The sequence below is a fragment of the Felis catus genome, chromosome E1 (assembly GCF_018350175.1).
Source record: "Felis catus isolate Fca126 chromosome E1, F.catus_Fca126_mat1.0, whole genome shotgun sequence".
Taxonomy (NCBI): domain Eukaryota; kingdom Metazoa; phylum Chordata; class Mammalia; order Carnivora; family Felidae; genus Felis; species Felis catus.
The window spans coordinates 46,005,524-46,030,008 of record NC_058381.1 but is presented as its reverse complement, the minus strand read 5'-3'; the positions used below and the strand labels follow the sequence as shown (position 1 = coordinate 46,030,008).

General features: G+C 36.3%; 1 protein-coding gene across 10 annotated transcripts in view; it reads right to left on the bottom strand.

Moving 5' to 3' along the window:
* Positions 1-24,485, bottom strand: part of TANC2 (tetratricopeptide repeat, ankyrin repeat and coiled-coil containing 2) — a 379,268-nt gene that overhangs the window by 227,113 nt on the left and 127,670 nt on the right. For 7 of the 10 annotated variants that reach the window (XM_045044003.1, XM_019818072.3, XM_045044005.1 and 4 more), the window contains one exon: positions 6,426-6,608. In XM_045044003.1, the coding sequence (XP_044899938.1) occupies positions 6,426-6,608 (183 nt within the window). The remainder of the gene's footprint in view (positions 1-6,425; positions 6,609-24,485) is intronic. The other 3 variants (XM_045044007.1, XM_045044009.1, XM_019818080.3) reach the window with 1 other exon arrangement.

Sequence of the window (24,485 nt, the reverse complement as noted above, 5' to 3'; positions counted from 1 at the left end):
TTTGTGTGAGAAAGTCTCCATATACAAATCATCTAACCTGACAGAAACAGAACCATTTCATAAGAAAAAATGTAAATAATTTGTTATTTCGACCCTTCTCCATTAAGGAACATTGTGGCATTTTTGCAAACTTTCCCTGGTAGTGGTTGAGTAGAGGTATGGAGACAGAACAACTATATTTCAATGAAAAAAAAAATATATATATGGCAATACTACAGCTGCTATAAATAATCTTACTATAAATAAATACTACAACACTATAAACAATAGCGCCACTCTGTATGAGTGACTTCCATTCAATTATGAAAGTAATTAGCATACAGTTATTTTCTTATATGCAAATTCTTAAGTTCTTATAAAACCTAAAAAATGGTTTAATTACACTGCATATCTAGTGTGTGTAAATATTTCGAAAGAATTCTTTATTTGATCATACATGTTGATTTTTCAGATGCTCAAAATATACATACTGACAAAGACTCTCTCCTTAACTAACCTTTGTCAGTCTCCTCTGAGCCCCCTTCCACTGCGTCTCCTCCTTGGGCCTTATCCTTAAGCCTGCAGTCTAGTTCAGTAGCACCAAGGATCCTGGTAAGTCCACTTAGTATGAATCCCTCCACCCTCGACATATGATCACCCTGTCCCATCCAGCAAGAGTCCTTCCTATTAAACCGGTTTTAGCAAGAATCCCTTTACCCTTGATGTCTCCTTTTAGTAATTTTCTATCTATACTATCCACCTTTATCCTTGGCTATAAATCCTTAGCTTTCTTTACTGTATTTAGAATTGAGCCCAGTTCTACACTATGGTCTCTTTTCTCCATTGCCATAGTTCCTGAATAAAATCTTTTACCACATTAACAACTGTCCAGCTCTGGTTTTAACAATACTGACTGATGATAACTGAACTTACCTAAACTGAATTAAATAACATCCCCTTAACATTCCCTACTTTTGGTCTGGAAGACAAGAGGAATACAGCAGTGGAAGTAAGGGCCCCCTTTTCTGTACTCCTGCATTGAGTAAACACTAGAATTTACAATAGCATGATATTTAACCCATAAAACTAGAGAATCTGAATTAGAAACAGTAACGCATTAGAAACAGTAATGAGGTCGGGACCTAGTTTAATTAGTACTATCATTCCAAAGAGCTTAAAAGTCTTCATATACATTTTCTTGTTTAACCTTAAAAAGAGAGAGAGAGAGAGAGAGAGAGAGAGAGAGAGAGAGAGAGAGAGATTGATTGATTCTGGGGCTCCAGATTTAATGAGACAGAATCTGTGAAGTGAAGTTGATTAGGTAAACCTGGATACCCAGGTATGCATATTTCAAAGAAGTATTCCCAGTATTTCTAATGCAAGTGGTCTAGGGACCATACAGTGAGATACTGGGTAAGATTATTTTATCCATATGGAAAGTAAAATAGAAATATTAACATCAGCAATTACAGAGCTTAGATTACCATATAAACCTACTATATATATATTTTTTTAATTTTTTTTTAACGTTTATTTATTTTTGAGACAGAGAGAGACAGAGCATGAACGGGGGAGGGTCAGAGAGAGAGAGGGGAGACACAGAATCTGAAACAGGCTCCAGGCTCTGAGCTGTCAGCACAGAGCCTGACACGGGGCTCGAACTCACGAACCGTGAGATCATGACCTGAGCCGAAGTCGGCCGCTTAACCAACTGAGCCACCCAGGCGCCCCACCTACTATATTTTTTAATCTAATAAAATCACTACAATATATCTTGAATTCTAATATTTTTTCCTAAAGTTATAAGAGATTTATTCATGCTACAGAATCGTGAATACACTGCAATAAATCAGACTATGAAGACCAATGTAATCTCTATGCTCTGTATACTTTCAAATTGGCTTTTCAATAATTTTCTCGAGACTATGTTTCCATTTTATCCAAGATTATAAATGAGAAGTAACACTTATTTAACATTTATTATGTATTAAATTGTAAGTTTAAGCAATCTTGTTCAATCTTCACAGGAACCCTGTATTTTTTTCTAATAATAAAATTCACTAAAGTACATCTTGAGTTCAGTGCTTCCAAAAACTGCAAGATAAGTATCATGTGAAAAATGTGTCGTAAGTACACTAAAATATATCAGGGTATGTAAACTGTTATTAAGTATAAGCTCTTTTTAATGTCAAAACAGCTTTAAATCTTTTTCCCAGGATGTCTTTATAAACAAGTCAATGATACCTTTATATCCATGATGAAAATAATATTTTGGCCAGAGCTAGCATCCAAAGTAACGAGGCTGCTGCACAATCAGATGGGTTATTTTGACTTATTTACCATCTAAATAGGACTACCACACAGTCATTCCAATCTATACAGTGAATTCTTTTAAAATCAGTCCAAAAAGATTTTCCAAAAGACTATGTAACAACCCACTTGATATCAGTATTTGAAGGTCACTCCTCAGAAAAGTAAAGGGCTTACTTAAGGTAATTAAAGAAATTACTTGCAGATCACCTTCCAAAGCTCAGAACTCATATTTAACATAACCAACAGAAAGTCACCCAAATCTCCTTTAGAATTATAATAAATGTGGCTAACATTTATTGACTACTTCTTCTTTGTCAGGTACTGTCTCATGAGCTTTATGTGTACTAACTTATCCAATTCTTTTAACAGTCCTATGAGGCAGATACAATTAGTATTCCTATTTTAGAAATAAGTACAGAGACTGAAGTACAGAGACTTTTAGCAAACTTGCACAAGGTTACAGTTAAGAAATGGCAGCCAGCGCCCATTTTGTTATACTGCCTCATGAAATTTTAAATTTTACATGTGATAAAAAAAAATACAAACATTACAGAAAGGTACGCAACAAAATTTATGTCATCCCTCTACCACTTTTGGGTTACAGTCAATGTATCTCCACACCACCATAAAATGTATGCATGTGTGTATGTTTGTGTGTATGCATGTATGTGTGTGTGTCACACAAATGGATTACTATTAATGATAAATAGTAACATTTTAGTTTTTTTACTATATACATGTACACATATGTACATACATACATGTTTCAAACTTAAATGTTTATTTGTCAAATAAACACTCCGCAATAAAACTGCTGTGTCAAGGATTATGTGCGTTACAATTCTGATACATACTATCAAACTGCCCTACAAAAAGGTTGCAATGATTTATTACCCTACCAATGATGTGAATACTCAAAATTTAACTTTTACTAGACTTACAGTGTACATAATAGGCAAACAGTATGAATTAGGTAAGTGTTGAATGAATGAACTATTTACTGGCACTCCTAATTATCTACATTTTAAGAAGTATGCTTGAGGGGCGTTAGGATATTATGAACACAAACATCTTGGAAAGCGCCCTGGGTAAGAATCTGGAGAACTGGAGCACTTCCATCGGCACAGTAACGGGGACCAACACTGTCTCTGCACACTCCCCTCCATGCCTCCTCAGTGCACAGCCATATACAACTAAGTCAAATGAACCTTGAGGCTTTCCCAACCTTAGGTTATCTTCTGTTGCTTGGAATAAAAAAAGTCTTAATTGATATACCAAATGGGTTCTAATGTACACCTGAGTGAAGGACTAAGCTAAATACATTAGGAGTACAAAGGTTCTATGATAAAAATGATAGGAAAAGGTTAGTTATTCCTTCATTATATCTTACAAGATAAAACAAAGATTCTTTTCACCACTGTATTAACTTATTAGAAGTGAAAGATCTATTTAAAGATCAGGAAAACACACACAAGGTTAGTGAACATGGCATACTCTAGTCCCTCATACACCACTCTTTACACATTTGCCAACAATATCTGATTAAAAGGTAAATCAGATCACATTACTTCTCATTCCAGCTCTTCTTAAAATCCTACAGAGTTGGTTCCCTTACCATGACCTAAAGACTCTGGTTTCTGCCTACCTCTTCAACTATCTTCTACCACTGTCCCCTCTGACTTATTCTGAAACCATTCTTGCCTTCTTCCCGTTCTTTGAACATACCAATGCTGCTTTCTGCTTTAGGACTTTTGTTCTGGCTGTCCCCTCTGCCCAGAAGGCTCTGACCCCAGACCTTCCCATGAGCAGCTTCGTTTTGTTATCCACACCTCTCTTCAAATAGCTCTTCTTCTGACTCTCCTTGACCACTCCACAGAAAGAAACCCTACCCCCACTCCAGTCTCCCTCTATCCCATTTTATGACCCTCTTATTACTTGTCACTATCTATAATTTTTCACCACTGTATCGAGTAGTGCTTGGCATTTCTCACCACTGTATCGAGTAGTGCTTGGCATTTTATGAGACCTAAACAAATATTTGCTGAACAATCATGTGAAAAGCAAAGAAAAATAATATGCAAACTACTGTGACTATAGCAAAGACAGGGTAATAAATATTGGAAAATCAAAAAGAAAACAGAATAAGATGACTATTCTGACCCCACTTACTCAGTTGGGTTGGTAATATGAATACAAGGAATATAATGGATAAATCATTAAGTGGATTGAATTAATGCATTTTGTTAAAAACCATTCTCTGGAGGCCATTTACTTATGGTCAGCAAGTCGTTCTCTATTCAACTTTCTTTTTAGCTACTCATAACAAAATATAATTAGGGAAGGAATGATAACTCATAAATAATCTACTAACCAAGGTTTTAAATTTAAATTGCAAAGTAATTTCATTCCAGGTTAAACCAGAAACTCATCATCTGCTTTACTTGGTAGAAAATTGGCCACAGAAAAATTTTCATGGCACCCTCTTTCAGGAGACAGATTTCTTTCATTCAGAAGTTCTAAAATGCATTCCCAATCTTTAAATTCTTAGGCCTTTGACAAACTCTTCAGAAAAATAAAACTATTTGAGAGCATTCAAAATACTTCAAACATTAAAAAATTAAAGCTGAATAGGTCATACGTGTAATTAACCAAGTATGATTCTTGTCACTGCTTCCCTGTCTCACCTCTGATATCAGGCATGTAATTGACTTTGTTATTAAATGTATTTATCTTTTAATAAAGTTTGCTTATTTAAGTTGAAGTTTAAATTGGGACAGGAAAATGGGATAGGAAAGTGTTATCTCCGAAACATCAGGCAATTCAGTTCACTTCTGTTAGGAAACGGAATTTCTTTTGCTATCTCTTCTCATGTGTAGTAAATGAAGCACATCACTTAATAGCCATCTCATATATGGTTATTTGTATTTTCAGTTATCAGTAACACCTTAAACTGCAAGAAAAAGGGGCAATTTCTAAGCAAAGAAATTTTATTAAGGCCCATGCACCTAAAATCTATCCTATTTTTACATATCAGAAGGGAATAAGTATTTCAGTAAAATGTTACTAAACTATTTTACAGATTGTTATCTAATCAAAGTAGACTTTGATTCAGTTATTTGAAGAAGCCTAAAAAAACAGTAAACAATATAAAAGGCATGACTTATGCTTTGTGGAACTAAAGAATAAAAAATACTATTATTTTCATGAAAATTATAAACATTATAAAATTTTCATTCAAAATAGATGTAAGAGTCCCAAGATTCCATTTTCCCCTCTTTGTTCCTATTTTCTTTTGAATTGTCATATGATAATCAAACCTCCCCACTGTCTAACTTAATGCCAGACACGTAAGAAGTAGTTAATGTATCTATTGGGAATGACTTAATTTCTTGCCTCTAATCACTCATAACCCATCAACTTACTAACACAAGATATATACTGATAATGTTAAACTTAAGAAAATGACCCAGGCTTGCATATTTTCACATGTAAGTATCGTCCAACAGAGTAAAATTTCTTCTCTGAAAAAGTTTAAAAGGACAAAACTTCATTTAATAAGGACACAGTTTCACACCTAATAGCTTGATCTGAATGGGTAATATGTATTTTGAGACCATATTTAAGTCAATGCAATCCACAAGTTATGAATCATGGTAAATATCCTAAGAAGTTGCAGGAATGTACAATGGAGAGGAAAATATCTAAATCAAACTTTTAGAAATAGACATGAAATATACAGATTAGGATTTCAAACAAAAACCATGACTGAGGTACCTTTGCTGAACTATGAAGCTCTTATTATCCTAAAATTACAATATCCCCATCTGTTAATCTGACATGAACAAGCTGATAAATGAAATCAGAACAACAGTGTATTCTGGCAAAACTAGAAGTTTCCTGAAAGCCTAGAAAAATATGTCCACAACAGATGGATCACTTAGAAAATAAATACATCAATCTGTCAAACTGAGTACTATTCTAATTCCCTAAATTAAAATCAGTAGGAGTTCCAATTTCCAAGAGTCTGTGACATTAGGAAGGCCAAAAAGGAAAAACCTAAAGATGCACATAAACATATCTGATATGACCTAAAGTGTCCTGTTAAACATACTAAATTTAGGTAAAGTCCTTACCAGTTAACTTCTTCACAGGTTGGAGCCGAACACTGATAGACTGATGTGTGAGTAAGGGGGAGGATGGAAGAGAGCGAGACATGCCCTCCATAATCCGAATGTGCTGCATACCTTCACTCACTGGAAGTGGTGGGACGGCGTAGTCTGGCTCAAAAGCACAGTCGCTTTCTGTGGAGATGCCACCTGTTGAGATAGAAAAGGATGAAACAAAGGAGCTGATAAGAAAAGATTCTTCCTTCTCTATTAAAATTTATCTTTTAAGATGATTCAGAACAGCATATACCCACATTGATTCTCACTGTGAAAAGCAAAATAAGGTATTCTCAACACCTACGTTCACTTGTATACTTACTGGACACTTCAGGTGTAGCACTAGGAGATTGAACATGGGAAAAAACAGCGTTCCTCTTTGTAAAGGGCTTCACTGTCTCATGAGTGATACAGTCACATAAAAAAATAGTGATGGTACAATTCAGTAAGTGTTACAATTGGAGCACTTTTTTTTTCCAGTTAACTTCCTGATAAGACACATGAAAGAAAATATTCACCTGATGATATTCGCCTTGATGATCCGATATGTGCAATAGCTAGTAGGAACACTGTAATTCTATTTCTTACCCCCTTCTCCAAAAAAGTATGCGAAAATATAAGTGGGTAAGGCTTACATTGTTTTATGGTGATTTTTGAATCTGCCTTAGTATTTTATTTTTTTTTAATTTTTTTTTTCAACGTTTATTTATTTTTGGGACAGAGAGAGACAGAGCATGAACGGGGGAGGGGCAGAGAGAGAGGGAGACACAGAATCGGAAACAGGCTCCAGGCTCCGAGCCATCAGCCCAGAGCCTGACGCGGGGCTCGAACCCACAGACCGCGAGATCGTGACCTGGCTGAAGTCGGACGCTTAACCGACTGCGCCACCCAGGCGCCCCACTGCCTTAGTATTTTAAAAAGATTAAGTTATTGGCTGTTCATTTCCACTTACATACTGTTGACTTCTGGTAATGGCAAATTACATACTTCAGACCAATGCTTCCTTAAGAAAAATCAGAACTATACATATGCTTTAAAATCTTCCTGAAGGCACTGAAGAGTTAATAGTATGATGAAGGATTACAAAAATAAGACTGAAGCCTGGCATTAGGGGCTACTTTTTACTTAGTGACATCTGAGAGACTAAGAAGCTACTGACAGGTTTAAAGAGCTGGAAGGACAAATATTGGAATGCAGGGGAAACCAAGATGCAGAGGGGAAGCTGGTAAAGCTCCAACACTTTTGTTTGGAAGCCCAAAGGGCTATGCTCTCAGAGTAAGTAAGAACCAAAGCTAGATTGGCCTTTTACAGGAAAAAAAGCTCAGCTCCAAATGTCTACCACAAAATTAAATTAAGACAATCTTGGATTGCTAATGCCTGCCAAAAACTAACAGAAATCTTCTTAGAGGGAGAAAACATCGTCATAGGTCTCAAATTACTCCCACAGTTTTTCATATACAGTATCTGGCCCTTAATTAACAATAACAAAGAGATAAAACAATATGAAAAAAGTAAATAAGAAAGACCATTCAAAAGAAATAGTCTCACAATATGGGGCAATAGGGCACAGAATTTAAAGTAGTATACTTAACATCAAAAAGATTAAAATAGTTTGAAATAAATTTAACCAAGAAAGTGAAGGATCAGCACAATGAAAACTGTAAGACATTGATGGAAGAAACTGAAGAAGAGTAAGTAGAAAGTTATCCCAAGTTCATGGACTGAAAGAATTAATATTAGTAAAATGTCCATATGACCCAAAGACATCCATAGGTTCAATACAATCCCTATCAAGATCCCAATAGCATTTTTTTATTGAAGTAGAAAAGAGCAATTCTAAAATTTATATGAAACCACTAAGGACCCTAAATTAGCATAGCACTTCTGAGAAAGAACAACAAAGTGAGAAGCATCACACTTCCTGATTTCATAGTATATTACAAGGTGATAGTAATCAAAACAATTTGATGCTAGCATAAAAACAGACACACAGACCAAGAGAACAGAATAGAAAGCCTAGAAATAAACCCTTGCATATATGGTCAACTAATCTTTGACAAGTGCACCAAGAATATGTAACGGGGAAATGATGGTCTCTTCAATGAATAGGGCCAGGAAAACTGAATAGTCACATGAAAAAGAATGAAATTGGATCCTTATCTTATACTGTATACAAAAATCAACTGAAAAAATGGGTTAAAGATCGAAACATAAGATAATGATACCATAAAATTCCTAGAAGAAAACACAGGAGAACAACTCCTTGAAATTGATCTTGGTGATGATTTTTTTGGATTTCATACCAAATACACAGGCAACAAAAGCAAAAATAAACAGGTGAGACTACATCAAACTACAAAGTTTCTACAGAGCAAATGAAGCCATCAACAAACATGAAAAATCAATCCGTATGGAATTGGAGAAAATACTTGCAAACCATACATACTTAGGGGTTAATAACCAAAGTATGTAAGAAACTCATACTCAATAGCAAAAAACCAAACATCCTAGTTATACAATGGGCAAAACACATAAATAAACATTTTCCAAAGTAATAACCAACAGGTATATGAAAAGGTGTTCAACGTCACTAAATATCAAAACCGCTATGAGATATCACCTTACACCTGTCAGGACAGCGATTATCAAAAAGTCAAAAGAAAACAAGTAGTGGTAATGACAGGGAGAAAAGACATCTCTTGTGCACTGTTGGTGGCAATGTAAAACTGGCACAACCATTATGTAAAACATAACTACCATATGATCTAGCAATCCTATTTCTAAGTATATATCAAAAGGTAATAAAACTATCATCCCAAAGAGATACTTGCACTCCAATGCTCATTGCAGCATTATTCACAGTAGCCATGATTTGGAAAAACCTCAATGTCTGTCAACAGATGGATGAAGAAAATGTGATTTTATACACACACACACACACGCACGCACACACAGGCATGCATGCATGCACATGCATGAATGTTATTCATCCTTAAAAGAGAGGGAAATCCTGCTGCTTATAACAACATGAATGAATCTGGAAAACATTATGCTAAGTCAACTAAGCCAGACACAGAAAGACAAATACTGCATAATTTCACTTGTGTGCAGAATCTGAAAACTAAAATCAAACTCATAGTAAAGAGAGTAGAATGGTGGTTACCTAGGCTAAGGGGATGGGGAAAAAAGAGAGATATCAGTCAAGGGTACAAATTTTCAGTTATTAGATAAGTTCTGGAGATCTAATGTACACCATGATGACCACAGCTAATAATAATACACTGTATAGTTGAAATTTCCTAAGTAAGTAGATCTCAAGTGTTCTCACATACATACAAGAAGAGTAATTGTGTGAGGTGATGGATATTATCATGATAGCAGTAATGACTTCACAATGTATACATTTATTAAAATACCATATTATATACCTTAAATATATACAATTTGTACTTTGTATTTGTACAAGTACAAACCTGGGGGAAAAGAGTTGAAAATTAAAAAAACAAGCATGGTCTTACATGAAATGATGATAATGTGGCCTACACTGAGAAGTAAAATTAAATCAAGTGTTTCACGGTTCCCAAATGTGTTATAGTTGTAATTTCATTATATGCAATTCCAACTATTTAAAAAAACTACTGTAGTATATCATGCATTATAATAACCAGTTTCTTGTTAATGGTCACTTATGTAGCTCTTTATACAGTATTTCTATAGATGATGCATATAGAATTACTGGGTCAAAGTGCTGAGAGTTTCTACTGAGAAATACTGACCAAATGCTGTATTAAAAGTCTGTGTCATGCTGCATGTATAAAAGGAGAGAGCAGTATGCTTAAGATTTGGACAAAACAAAAGTTTAGAATTTCAGCTAAGAATGAAAATTATGAAAATAAAAAGATGGACTGAAAAACAAATTAGATAGGGATGAAGAGATAATTAGTAAACTGGAAGGTAAAATGCTTGTGCATCAAAAGACACTGTAACAAGTGAGTGAAAAGGCAACACCTGGAATGGCAGAAAATATGTGCAAATCATGTATCTGAAAAGGGTCCAGAATCCAGACTAAATAAAGAACTACAAGAATAACAAAATGACAATGCAACTTAAAAATAGGCAAAAGAAGAGGCGCCTGGGTGGCTCAGTCAGTTAAGCATTTGACTCTGTTTCGGTTCAGGTCATGATCTCAGGGTCATGGGATCGAGCCCCATATTGACTCTGCACTGGGCGTGGAGCCTATTTAGGATTCTCTCTCTCTCCTTGGTCTCTGTCCCTCCTGCCCCATCCCCCCACCCCACACCTCCCCCCCCAAAAAAAGCCTTTACAAATAGGCAAAAGACTTGAATAGACATTTCTCCAAAGAGAATATACAAATGGACAATAAGCACATGAAAAGTAAGTCAGCATCATTAATCAATACAGAAATGTAAATCAGGAGCACCTGGGTGGCTAGTCAATTAAGCAGTTAAGCGTCTGACTTCAGCTCAGGTCATGATCTTTCAGTTTGTGGGTTCAAGCCCCACATCGGGCTCTGGGCTGACAGCTCAGAGCCTGGAGCCTGCTTGGATTCTGTGTCTCCCTGTCTCTCTGCTCCTCCTCTGTTCATGTTCTGACTCTCTCTCTCTTAAAAATAAACATTTAAAAAAATTAAAAAAAAAAAGAAATGTAAATCAAAGCCATAATGATGTATCACTTTACACCCAGTAGAGTAGCTATTAAACACAAAAACAAGAACTAGACAACAAAAAAGTGTTGGTGAGGATGTAGAGAAATTAGTTAGAATTTTAATACATTGATGGTGGGAATATAAGATGGTACAGCTGCTGGGTAAAAGAGTTTGGCTGTTCCTCAAAAAGTTAAAGAGTAACACAGTCATCTCACTTCTGTATATATACCCTAAGAGCAGTAAAAACAAGTTTTCAAGCAAAAAGATAAACATGAATGTTTATAGCAGCATTATTCACAAAAGCCAAAAAGTGGAAACAACTAAAATGTCATTAACTGGTGAATGGATAAACAAAATGTGGTATATTTATATAATCAAATATTATTTAGCAACAAAAAGAAGCCTGGCCTGATTCATGCTACAATACTGATAAAGCTTGAAAACATTACATTTTAGTGAAAAAGAAAACAGACACAAAAGGTCACATGCTGTAAGATTCCATTTATACGAAATGTTCGGAACAGGCAAATCCAGAGGCAAAAAAGTAGGCTATGTATGGTTGCCAGGGACTATAAGGAGGAAGGAATGGAGAGTGACTGCTTAATACATACAGGATTTCTTTTGGGGTGATGAATGTAATAATGGCTGTACGACACCGTAAAATGTATTAAAATCCAGGGAATTGTACATTTTTAAATGGTGAGTTTTACCTCAATAAAATAATTTTATGTATATATTTACCACTTGTTCACATATTTATTCAAACCAGAAGCCATTGTTAATTTCTTCCTAACACACCCTTCACAACAAATGCATTAGAAGTTCTGCAGATTATCAACATCAGATTTTAAGTCAGCTATGATCTTTCCACTTCTCCTACCATTACTATAGTCCAGATTACTATTATTTTCCCCAAAACTTATATTGGTAGAAATATAGGGTCTATTCCTTATCCTTGGAGCTTAGAAAATTTTACCAAGATTTAACTTTTTTATTCTCATTACTCTCTGGGTCTTTTCTTTTACTATGTTGACTAATTCTTCTCTTCCAACCATTTTTTTCTCTCTCTGGAACTGTGGTCTGATGGATACTGTACCCCCTAAACATATTTTTCAAGTCTTTTTCTTTCATAGATTTTTAATCTTCGGGCGTTCATGAGTAGGCTTGAGAATCGTTTATATGGAAATACAGTATTTTATAGGTTTACAAAGAGTCATGCCATTAATGTAATTCCCTAATTGAGGAATCCTTTTGTTGAGAAAAATCATCATTAGATATTTTTGAAAGCAATATATCTAGAAGAATGTATTTGATTTAATGAAGCATCCCTCTTCACTTGAAATGTTCCAATATTAAAACTTGGCTGATAATTTTAGAATCTAATAATACTCCTTAAGGAATAATACTTCAATTAGTCCGGTCTGGATGCCCTAGTTTACTTTTCTGCTTAAAAATATTTTCCTCCATCTTCTCTGTCCTATAAATTGTGCTTGAACACATTGTAGCTATAGAGAAAAAACTAAAAATATGTTTCAAGTAAAGAAAAGTACTGGTAACCATTCACAGAATTTGACTGTATTAGTCAGTTTTTCTTGGGTAACTAGCAACCTTAAAATCTCAATAGTCTACAACATTTACTTTTCTCATGAATCTGCAGATTCAATGGGGGTCAGCTGATTTAGGTTGGGCTATCAGGTTCAGAACTACTCTGATGGGTCTTCAATACTGGGCCTAGTCATTGAAGAGGCAGTGAATATGTGAGGCTGCTCATCTCATGATAAATCACAAGAGTGTAGGAGGCCAAGTCAAACCAAAGGAGCATATTTAAGATCCCTATTCACTGACATTCCGCTCAGCCCTAGTCGAACGGGAACTGAAAAGTTGCATAGCAAAAGGAATGAATTTTTTTTTATTTTTTTTTAATGTTTATTTATTTTTGAGACAGAGAGAGACAGAGCATGAACAGGGGAGGAGCAGAGAAAGAGGGAGACACAGAATTGGAAGCAGGCTCCGGGCTCTGAGCTGTCAGCACAGAGCCCGACACGGGGCTCGAACTCACGGACCGTGAGATCATGACCTGAGCTGAAGTCAGACGCTTAACCGACCAAGCCACCCAGGCACCCCAAAAGGAATGAATTTTATAACAGGTAGGAAGTGAAATTGGGAATCCTGTTTACCAATGACATTTACTGGTAGTATTCCAAATACTCATCTTCATTTTCTACCTTTCTTTTTCCTACCACTTTTCCTGCTTCAATCAACCAAATAAAGTTACTGAAATAATGTGACAGAACTGTGGCAGAATAAAATAAACTGCTAATTTGACAGAAAAAATTCAGTTATGCTAGACACCTGGTGATTAAATATTCAAAAGCTGAACTAAAAAAGCACTAGAATATCAAGTATATGGATACTAAGGAAATGTTAGAAGTAATTATAACTTAATAAAAATTTCAATCATCACTAAGTCTTATATTTAATACAGATGATTATTAGATATTAAAGTTCAAGTTAATAAATTTTTTAGCCTAGGCCAATACTTATTCTAGAGAACAGCCTTCTAATTTTTCAAGTTACATGAATAACCACAAATAAAACATACATATCAAAACCTCCAGCATGATACTTCATTGAACTATACACACAATTTGTGAATTTTTCAGTTTACATATTATATTTCAATAAAAGTTTATTTTTAGGGGCACTTGGGTGGCTCAGTCGATTAAGTGTCTGACTCTTCATTTTGGCTCAGGTTGATCTCATGGTTTGTGAGATCAAGCTCCGCGTCAGGCTCTGCGCTAAGAGCACAGAGCCTGCTTGGGATTCTCTCTCTCCCTCTCTCTCTCTGCCCCTCCCATTCTCATGCTCTCTCAAACTAAATAAATAAACTTTAAAAAAAGAAGTTTAAAGGTTTGTTTTTAAAAAGTACACAGAAAAACAAAACAAAACATAGCATGGTAGTAAACTAGCCCTTAAAGTCAAAGGGGTTGTACGTATTTCAAGAACATAGGTGTTTGCCTAAATTACTCCAAACATCCTTTTAACTCAAGGCTTTTATCATTCTGTAACTTGGCAATATTTTCACAACAGATCCATATTATTAGGCAGGAAATAGGCATAAAGAAGTATAATAACTAGTACAGGATCATGTAGTCAGACACCAAAAGCTTCTAGAATAAAACAAGTGGGTTTAGGCAAACTCAAAGATTAAAGAGTCAATATATACAAAAATCAAGTGTCTTTGTACATACTAGCAACAAGAACTTGGAAAATAAACATTTTAAAAACCATACCACCCAAATAGCACCATTAGAAACATGAAATTAGGGGTGCCTGGGTGGCTCAGTCAGTTGAGCATCTGACTTTGGCTCAGGTCATGATCTTGCTGTTCCTGAGTTCAAGCTGCACATCGGGCACTGTGCTGACAGCTCAGAGCCTGAAGTCTGTTTCAGATTCTGTGTCTCCCTCTCTCTGCCCCTCCCCCACCCGTACTCTCTCTCTCAAAAAAAAAAATAAACATTATAAAAAATTTTAATAATTAAAAAAGAGGGGCGCCTGGGTGGCTCAGTTGGTTAAGGGTCCAATTTCAGCTCAGGTCATGATCTCACGGTTTGTGAGTTCGAGCCCCGCATCAGGCTCTGTGCTGACAGCTCAGAGCCTCAAGCCTGCTTGCAAATCTATGTTTCCCTCTCCCACTTGCACTCTGTCTCTGTCTCTGTCTCAAAAATAAATAAACATTCAAAAAAAAAAAAACCCATGATGTTAATCAGGAATAAATCTAACAAAATAATATAATATTTGCATGCTAAAAACTATAAAACACTGATGAAAAAATCAAAGATCTAAATGGAGAGATATAATGTGTTCATGGATCTGAAGGTTCCCATCATTATGTCAATTCTCCTCAAAGTGAGAAAGAATGAAATATGGCCTTTTGTAGCAATGTGGATGGAACTGGAGAGTGTTATGCTAAGTGAAATTAAGTCATACAGAGAAAGACAGATACTATGTTTTCACTCTTACCTGGATCCTGAGAAACTTAACAGAAGACCATGGGGAGGGGAAGGGAAAAAAAAAGTTAGAGAGGGAGGGAGCCAAACCATAAGAGACTCTTAAAAACTGAGAATAAACTGAGGGTTGATGGGGGGTGGAAGGGAGGGGAAAGTGGGTGATGGGCATTGAGAAGGGCACCTGTTGGGATGAGCACTGGGTGTCGTATGGAAACCAATTTGACAATAAATTGCATATTAAAAAAATAATAAAAAAATAAAACAATTTCAATGAAAATCCATCAAGTAGTAATTTAGTAGAAATCAACAAGCTGATTTTATTTATTTTTAACTTTATTTATTTGTTTAAAGATTTTATTTTTAAGTAATGTCTACACCCAACAGGATCCTCAAGTTCACAACCCCAAGATCAACGGTCACCTGCTCTACTAGCCTGAGCTAGCCAGGCACCCCTGATTTTAAACTTTATATGTAAAAATTAAAAAATAAAAAAGACAGACAAAACAATTTTGAGTAGAGAAAAGCAAACTCTGAAGTCTCGCAGTCCCTAATTTCAAGACTAACTGTAAAGTGACAGTAATCCAGTGAGTATGTGGTATTGGCCAAAGAATGTACACAAAATCAACAGTACAGACTACAGAGTCCCAAAAAAAGACTCACACAGATATAGTCAAGTAATTTTTTTAATGTTTATTTATTTATCTTGAAAGAGAGAATCCTAAGTAGGCTCTGCACTATCAGTGCAGAGCCCAATGCCACCCTCAGTCTTACAACAATGAGATCATGACCTGAGCCAAAATCAAGACTCAGATGCTTAACCAACTGAGCCACTCAGGCACTCCTAGTCAAATTTTTGACAAAGGTGTACAGGCAATCCAGTGTTTAAAGGATAATCTTTTCAACAAATAGTTTTAGAACAAGTGGACATTCATATGCAAAAACAAATCTTGACCTAAACCTTCACCACATACAAAAATCAAGTTGAAATGAATCATAGACCTTAATGTAAAACCCAAAACTATACAACTTTTAGAATAAAACCTGGTGAACTTGTATCAGGCAAAGATTTATTACAATGGACCCAAAAAAGATGAACTATAAAAAGTGGTAAGTTGGAACTCATAAATGTTTAAAATATCTACTCTTCAAAAGGCACTTAGAAAATTAAAAACCCAGTACCAACTGAGAGAATACATTGGCAAAACACATATATGATGAAGGACTGGTTTTAGAATATAGGTAGAAGTCTTTTAACTCAATAACAAGAAACAACTCCAATTCAAAAAAAATTGGCAAAAGATCTAAACAGACACTTCATTAAGAGATATAGATGTCTGACACACACATGAAAAGATGCTCAATGTCACTGATCACCAGGGAAATGCAAATCAGGGGATGTCACTACACACCTCGTGAAATGGCTAAAATTAAAAAAACAAAATGCTGACAAACCAAGTGCTGGGAAGAACAAACTCAAAATCTTATATACCGCTAGTGAGAATACAAAATGGTATACAACACTAGGTTGTTGGTAGTTTAAATATAAATTTGGTAGTTTAAATATAAACTTAACATACAACTCAGGAATCCAATACCTAGAAATCTACCCAGAAGAAATGAAGACACATTGACCCCCCACCACCCTCACCACAAATACACAATTATATTTATTCATAATTTTCAAAAATGGGAAACTATCCAAATGTCCATCAACTGGTGAACAGATCAACAAAATTGTAGGATATACATATAATGGAACGTTACTCAGCAATAAAACAGAATAAACTACTCACATATACAAAAATACAAAAAAAAAACCCCAAAAATAGATGAAACTCAAATGCGTTAAAGCATAAGAAGCCACAGTCAAAAGGCTACATACTATATGGTTTCATCTATAGAATTAAGTATACTGTAGTAACAGAATACAGATCAAAGAGTTGGCAGGGATTGGGGTGGGGGAAAGGGACTGAACGATTATAAAAGGGTATGTTGAAACTTTTACATAATGATGGAAATGATCTATATTTGATCTTAGTGATAGTTACATGACCATATATGTTTGCAAAATTTCTTGGTACTATATATTTAAGAGGCATAAATTTTACCATATATAAATTAAACTTCAATAAGCTGACTTTAAAAAACCCTACAATACTTTGTGATAATATATTGACTGTATAGTTATGATTTGTAAACTTTTCTGATTGCATATTTTATTTCACTAAGGACTATCTTAAAAACATTTTTTTTAATGTTTGTTTATTTCTGAGAGAAAGAGAGACAGAGTGCAAGTGGGAGAGGGGCAGAGAGAGAGGGAGACAAAGAATCGGAAGCAGGCTCCAGGCTCCGAGCTGTCAGCACAGTGTCCAATACGGGCCTCAAACTCATGAACTGTGAGATCATGACCTAAGCCAAAGTTGGATGCTCAACCAACTGAGCCACCCAGGTGTGCCACTAAAGACTATTTTTTTAAGTATATAGAAAAAATAAGAGCATAGGTGATAAACTGGCCCCTACAACAAGTGTAGGCATGTGAAACATGACATAGTTAATGCATAATTTGTCAAAGTGCTTTCATATATTTCTAAAGCAAAGGGATTTGGCCTACATTTTTCCTAATAATTTAAACCTTGGCAAGGTTTAAAGCAAGATTTTTATCACTCTGAGTCTGCAACATTCTCACAAGTTCCTGTATTAATCACAAACAAGGCAGAGGAAGTTTAATAGCTAATACAGGATCACATAGTCAGTCAGTACCAGAAGACAATTAGAACTGAAAATCCTTACCATATTCTTTAAGGCCCCCTACAACCTGGCCCCACCTACTTAATTCTCTGATGCCATCATTTTTCACTTTTCCCCTCAATTCAAAATGCTTCCATCACATCTGCCTTTCTTCCAGTTCCTTGATCTGGCCAAATTTATTCTCAACTTCAGGCTTTTGTCTTCTTCTGCCTAAAATGCTTAGTCCAGGTACCCCTGAAAAGCTGGCTTTCCTCTGTCTTAAAAGGTTCTGGCTCAAATGTTCCCTCCTCAGAGAGGCCTACCAGGACTAACCTAAAGTTACCATTCACTCTTTTCCCCACTTCTCATTCTGTCACCCAATCCTATTTTATTTTCTTGATGGCACTTATCACAACCTGAAATTACCTGGTTCTTTTATTTGTCTCGCTTCTCTACAATGAAAGCTCATAACAGTAGAAACGTTCTCTGGTTTATTTATTGCTCCTGCCCCTTGGCATAATTGAGACTTGGATACTGGGGTAGCCCTTGGTTGGGCAGAGGTGGCAGAGCTGACTCAGGCTCCCAATCTTCTTTGGGGGTGTGGCTCTGGACTTTCCATCTGCCTGGAATGCTCTGCCCTATGGTCTTTTTTCAGTGTCTTCTTACCATCCTGATCTTAGTACAGAAAGAACATCTCTCCTTACAGAGGCTTTAATGCACTGACTAGGATCTCTAGGCAGAGTTGAAGAAAAGAAGTGATAGGAGATATCAGAGAGGGAACGCTTTCAGCTTTTCACTACACTGTCTGCATAAATGAGATGCAAATAAAAGGGAATCTTAATGAGATAAACTGTATGAATGTAATCTACGTGGAAAAGACTTCAGAAGGAGCACTAATCTTATTTTGCAGGAGAAATCATAAAGGAGAAACAAATCACAAATGTAAGAATTCTAAGAAAGCCTTCAGTAACCATTATACTCTTCAGAGACATGGGGGAATTAAAATGAAGAGAAACCCTTCAAATAATTTCAGAGCAGGAAAGTGTCCAGTGTGTAGTCATCCCCCAAATATACATGAGATTTTACTGGAGACAAACTTTATTAATGTAAACAGTGTGGAAAATTCTTCAGAAACATCTCTAGACTTGTGATGCACAAGAGAATACACATTGGGCAGAAACTCCATGAACACAAAGACTATGAGAAAGCCTTCAACAGGATCACTCATTTTACTTCTTACCAAAGCATCCACGCTGGGAAGAAACTCTATAATCACAAATGACTGAGAAAAAGCTTTCAGTAGAAACAGTAAGCTCACAATGCCTATGTGAACACACCCAGGGAAGAAACACAATGACTGTGATGAATTCAGGAAAGCTTTCTACAGAAACTTTAAACTTACCCAACACATATAAATACATCCTGGGAAGAAAGTCAACGAATGCAATGACTGTGAAAATGTTTTCAGAAGTCACTCATCCCATGGGAAAAATGTGAACACACTTACAGAAGAGAAGGCTTATATATATATAATGAATGTGGGAAAGGCTTCAATGATCCCTCTTGCCTTTAAAGACATAATTCATACTGGAAAGAAATCCATGAATATATACCATGTAGGAAAGCCTTCAGCTCAAAATTTTCTCTTGTTCTACATAAGAGAATACAAGGAAATAAATCATACGAGTGTTTTACAAGTATCAGTATGATTACATATTTGAAAAACATGATTAGGTTCCAGTTCCAGGAAAGATGGAATAAGCATATTCCACCTTTACTCTCCCATTGAATGCCAAGTTTAAACCCTTGAAAGAATGCAGAGAGCTCATTTCCAGCTTCCTAACAGGGAGGGGGAAAAACAACAACTGAGAAGCACTGGTGAAGTTCAGGGTATATGGGCACACAGGCTTATTGGCCTAATTCTAGGTCTACAGAGCACCTTCCCCTCCCTGACACCTTACAATTACATTACTATTTACCACAGTTTATTTTATGCAGTATGTCATGCCTACTTTTCAGCAGAAACTTATAAGGCACACTAAAAGGCAAAAACATACAATTTGAAGAGACAGAACATGCATCAGAACCAGACACAGGTATGGCAGGGATGTTGGAATTATCAGACTATGAATTTTAAAAATGAAATACTTAGATATAACTCTAACAACATATGTACAAGAACTATATAAGGGAAACTACAAGACTCTGATGAAAGTAATCAAAGATCTAAATAGATGGAAAGATATTCCATGTTCATGGATAGGAAGAATCAATATTGCCAAAATGTCAGTTTGTCCCAAATTGATCTGACAGAATCAATGTCATCCCAATAAAATCCCAGGAAGTTACTTTGCTGATATTGACAAACTGCAGCTAAAGTTTATTTGGAATGGCAAAAGACCCAAAAAGTCAACTCAATATTTGAAGGAGAAGAACAAAGCCAGGGAACAGACACTGAACTTCAAAATTTCCTATAAAGCTATTAGGAATCAAGGCAGTGTCATAGTGGTGAAAGAACAAATAGATCAGTGTAAGAAAATGGAGAATCCAGAAACAGACTCACATAACTATAGTCAACTGATCGTTGACAAAGGAGTAAAGGCAGCATTGGAGAAAAGATAGTATTTTTGACAAATGGTACTAGGAGGACTGGACATCCACATTCAAAAAAATGAACCTAGACACAGACCTTACACCCTTCACAAAAAATTAACTCAAAATAGATTATATACCTAAATATATACCTAAATATAAATGCAAAACTATAAAACTCCTAGAGGATAACACAGGAGAAAATCTAGATGACCCTGGGTATGGCAGTGACTTTTTAGATACAATCCCAAAGGCATGATCCATAAAAGACATAATAAGCTAGACTCGTTAAAATTTAAAACTTTGGCTCTGGTGGGGCACCAGGGTGGCTCAGGCAGTTGAGCACCTGATTCTGCAAAAGACACATGAAATACAGGACAGTTATCTAAAATATACAAGCTCAAAAACAAGAATATGGAAACCACAGTTAAAAAAAAAAACAAGGGGCGCCTGGGTGGCACAGTCGGTTAAGCGTCCGACTTCAGCCAGGTCACGATCTCGCGGTCCATGAGTTCGAGCCCCGCGTCAGGCTCTGGGCTGATGGCTCAGAGCCTGGAGCCTGTTTCCGATTCTGTGTCTCCCTCTCTCTCTGCCCCTCCCCCGTTCATGCTCTGTCTCTCTCTGTCCCAAAAATAAATAAACGTTGGAAAAAAAATTAAAAAAAAAAAAAAGATCTGAACAGGCATCTCACTGAAGAATAGATGAAGAATATCTGGCAAAGAAACATGAAAAGATGTTCAACATTATATGTCATTAAAGAATTACAAATTAAACCACCACACACCTATTAAAATGGCCAAATTCCAAAAACACTGACAACACCAAATGCTGACATGGATGTGGAGCAACAGGAACTCTCATTCACTGCTGGTGAGAATGCAAAATGGGAGAGCCACTTTGGAAGACAGTGTGGCAGTTTCTTACAAAACTAAACATACACGAATCTTCTGATTCAGCAATTGTGCTCCTTGGTACATACCCAAATGAGTCAAATATATATTCTCACAAAAACCTGTACATGGTTGTTTATAGCAGCTTTATTCATAATTGTCAAAACTTGGAAACAACCAAGACATCCTTCAGTTTATGAATGGACAAATAAACTGTGGTAGATCCAGGCAATAGAATATCATTCAGTACCAAGAAGAAATGAGCTATCAAGTCATGAGAAGATACTGGGGCACCTTGAATGCACACTACTAAGTGAAAGAAGCTAACTGGAAAAGGGTACATACTATATGATTCTGACTTTTCCACTCAGGAAAAGGCAAAAGTATAGAAACGCTAAAAAGATAAGTGGTTTCCAGGGATTAGGGGGAGGGAGGGATGAACAGCTGGAGCATAGGGGATTTTTAGGGCAGTGAAACTATAATACTATAATGGTGGACACGTTATAAAAATGTCAAAACCCACTGAATGTACAACATCAAGAGTAAACCCTACTGTAAACTGTGGACTTTAGGTGATAATGATATATCAAGGTAGGTTCGTCTTTTAGAACAAATGTACCAGTCTGGTGAGGGATGTTGATAATGGACAAGGCTATGTATATGTGGGTCCAAGAGGCATCTGGGAACTATGTACTTTCTACTCAGTTTTGGTGTGAACCTAAAACTACTCTAAAACATAAAATTTAGTTTTAGAGATTTTAAATGCACAAACATAAAAAACAAACATAAAGGTTGCATAGAATAGCTATCTGAGGACTCCGAAAATTAACAGTACCTGGCAGATTGGGAAAGGAGTACCAAGTATGAACTTTCATTGAAGTGGTGATGGGTTTACCATGTTTTTTTCCCTCAGGTACTGCCTGACCTGGACACTCAAAACTCAGAAGTGTATATATACCAGGTAAGAAAAAGCTCCAAGAAAATCCCTCCCTTGTTGGTGAGGAGCAGGAAAGAGGGCCTTTATTGGTCTCAGAAACCAGGGAAATCCCTTTTCCCCCTTATCTTCTATCCCAGTGTCCAGGCAATTCTATGTCAGAAGCAGCACAGAGATGGTAGTAGTGAGTGGGCAGGTACCTAAAACCCTGGGAAAATGGAACCCTTTTCTCTGACCCCAAGAATTGTGATCCCAAGAGTATAATTTACCCCAAAGGGTAAATCATCCCTGCTTTCCTGCTCTCCCTCTGTCCTTTTATCACTTGATTTAGATATAAACAGTTACAGCAATCTAACAGCACAATGGAAAAAATTGAGTCTGTTTCTTAGCAAGAGTGCTGGGAAGGGAGGGATCTGGAAATTGTAAGATTGGGGTGAGAAGGGATATCAAGAAAACAATCCCATCGAGTTGTGTATGAACTTCTGGACTCAGAGCTCTGTGTGCATGGATCTGACCCTAAAAGGCATACCATAGGCTTTGAGGACAGAGCAACAAGATGTACCACTACAATGATCCCAGAATGGACACTGGGTCACATACATGGGACCTATCTAAATAGCACTGCAAATACTTAGAAAACCAAACTGACAATGGGGCAGGTAGGAGGGCAGGTAGGAAACTGTGTCCTGAATATTTCCTGGCCATCTGGCCATTGACCACACAAAAAAATCAACATTCTCCTTAGGATTTAGGTAAAACCCATGGTATCATATATAATATTCAAAATGTTCAGAATATAATCCAAATTATATGTCATATGAAGAAACAGGAAAATCTCAACATGAGAAAAAAAAAGTTCATAAACAAAAGCATTCCTGACATTACACAGATGTTAGAATTAAAAAACACAGATGTTAGAATTAAAGACCTTATGCAACTATTACAACAATGCTTCAATAAGTAAAGGCAAACATTCTTGAAATGAACAGATAGTCTCAAATCTGGTATATATTTTACACATTCAACACATCTCCCTTCAAACCAGCCACACTTCAAGTATTCAATAGGCACATGTGGCCAATGACTACTGTACTGGATAGTGAAGTACTAGACCTATATCCAGAAATAAGTTTAATCCATCTCTAGAATATATGGTAAAAGTGATCCAATCACTAAACACTGGAAAGATTCAAGGGTGATGACTCTTCCCACACCCACATTCAACCTACCTATATGGTCTGTGCAGAAGACAGACAAATCTTGGAGAATACCAGTGTATTTCTATAACTTACTCAGGTTGTGACTCCCAATGCTACTACTATTCTAGATGTGGTTTTGTTGCTAAAGCAAATCAACATATCCCTGATATCTGGTTTGCAGTTCTTGACCAGAGAATGAGATAATCAGCAACAGTGTGCATTCAGGTGTTAGAGTCAGCTATATATTTTCACTCTCCAACCTCTTATTAATTCTCCTAGTCTAGATAATAATCTTAACTATCCCTCCATTTCATAGGACACCTTTGCTGGTCTACTATACTGATAATTTCATGATGATTAAGCATGAACAGGAAGCAGCAACTGATCTAGATACTGTGGTAAAAACATGCATGCCAGAGAGTGGGAAATAAATCCCACAAAAATTCAGAGGTATTCCACACTGAAATTTCTATGAACCCTCTGGTCTCGAGCAATCCAAAATATCCTTTCCAAGGTGAAGAGGTTGTTGCATCTACTCTCTCTTACATCTGGGAAAGAGGTACAATGCCTATACCTCCTTGATTTTTTCAAGCAATCTGTACTTCATTTGGTTATGCTACTGTGAACCATTTACCAACACTGCTGGATGTGAGAGAGACCCAAACCAACAGGAGGCTGTGCAAATATGGGCTACTTCGCCTCTTGGGTTATATAACCCAACAGATCCAACGTTGCTTCAAGTATCTATGGTATATAGGGCTCTTACATTGTTATTGCAGAACTATTCAGGGAAGATCTCTAGTACTTTGTAAAAACAAACAAACAACAAAAACTATGCCATCCTATGTAAATACTACCCTTTATTGAAAATTAGCTTTTGGCTTACCATAGGACCTTAGAATGAATGCTCATGACCTTGGCAGCCCATCATGAACTAAGTACTGTTGAACCAACAAATCAATATGATTGGGTGTGTACTGCAGCACTGCAGCAAAAGGAAGAAATGTACACA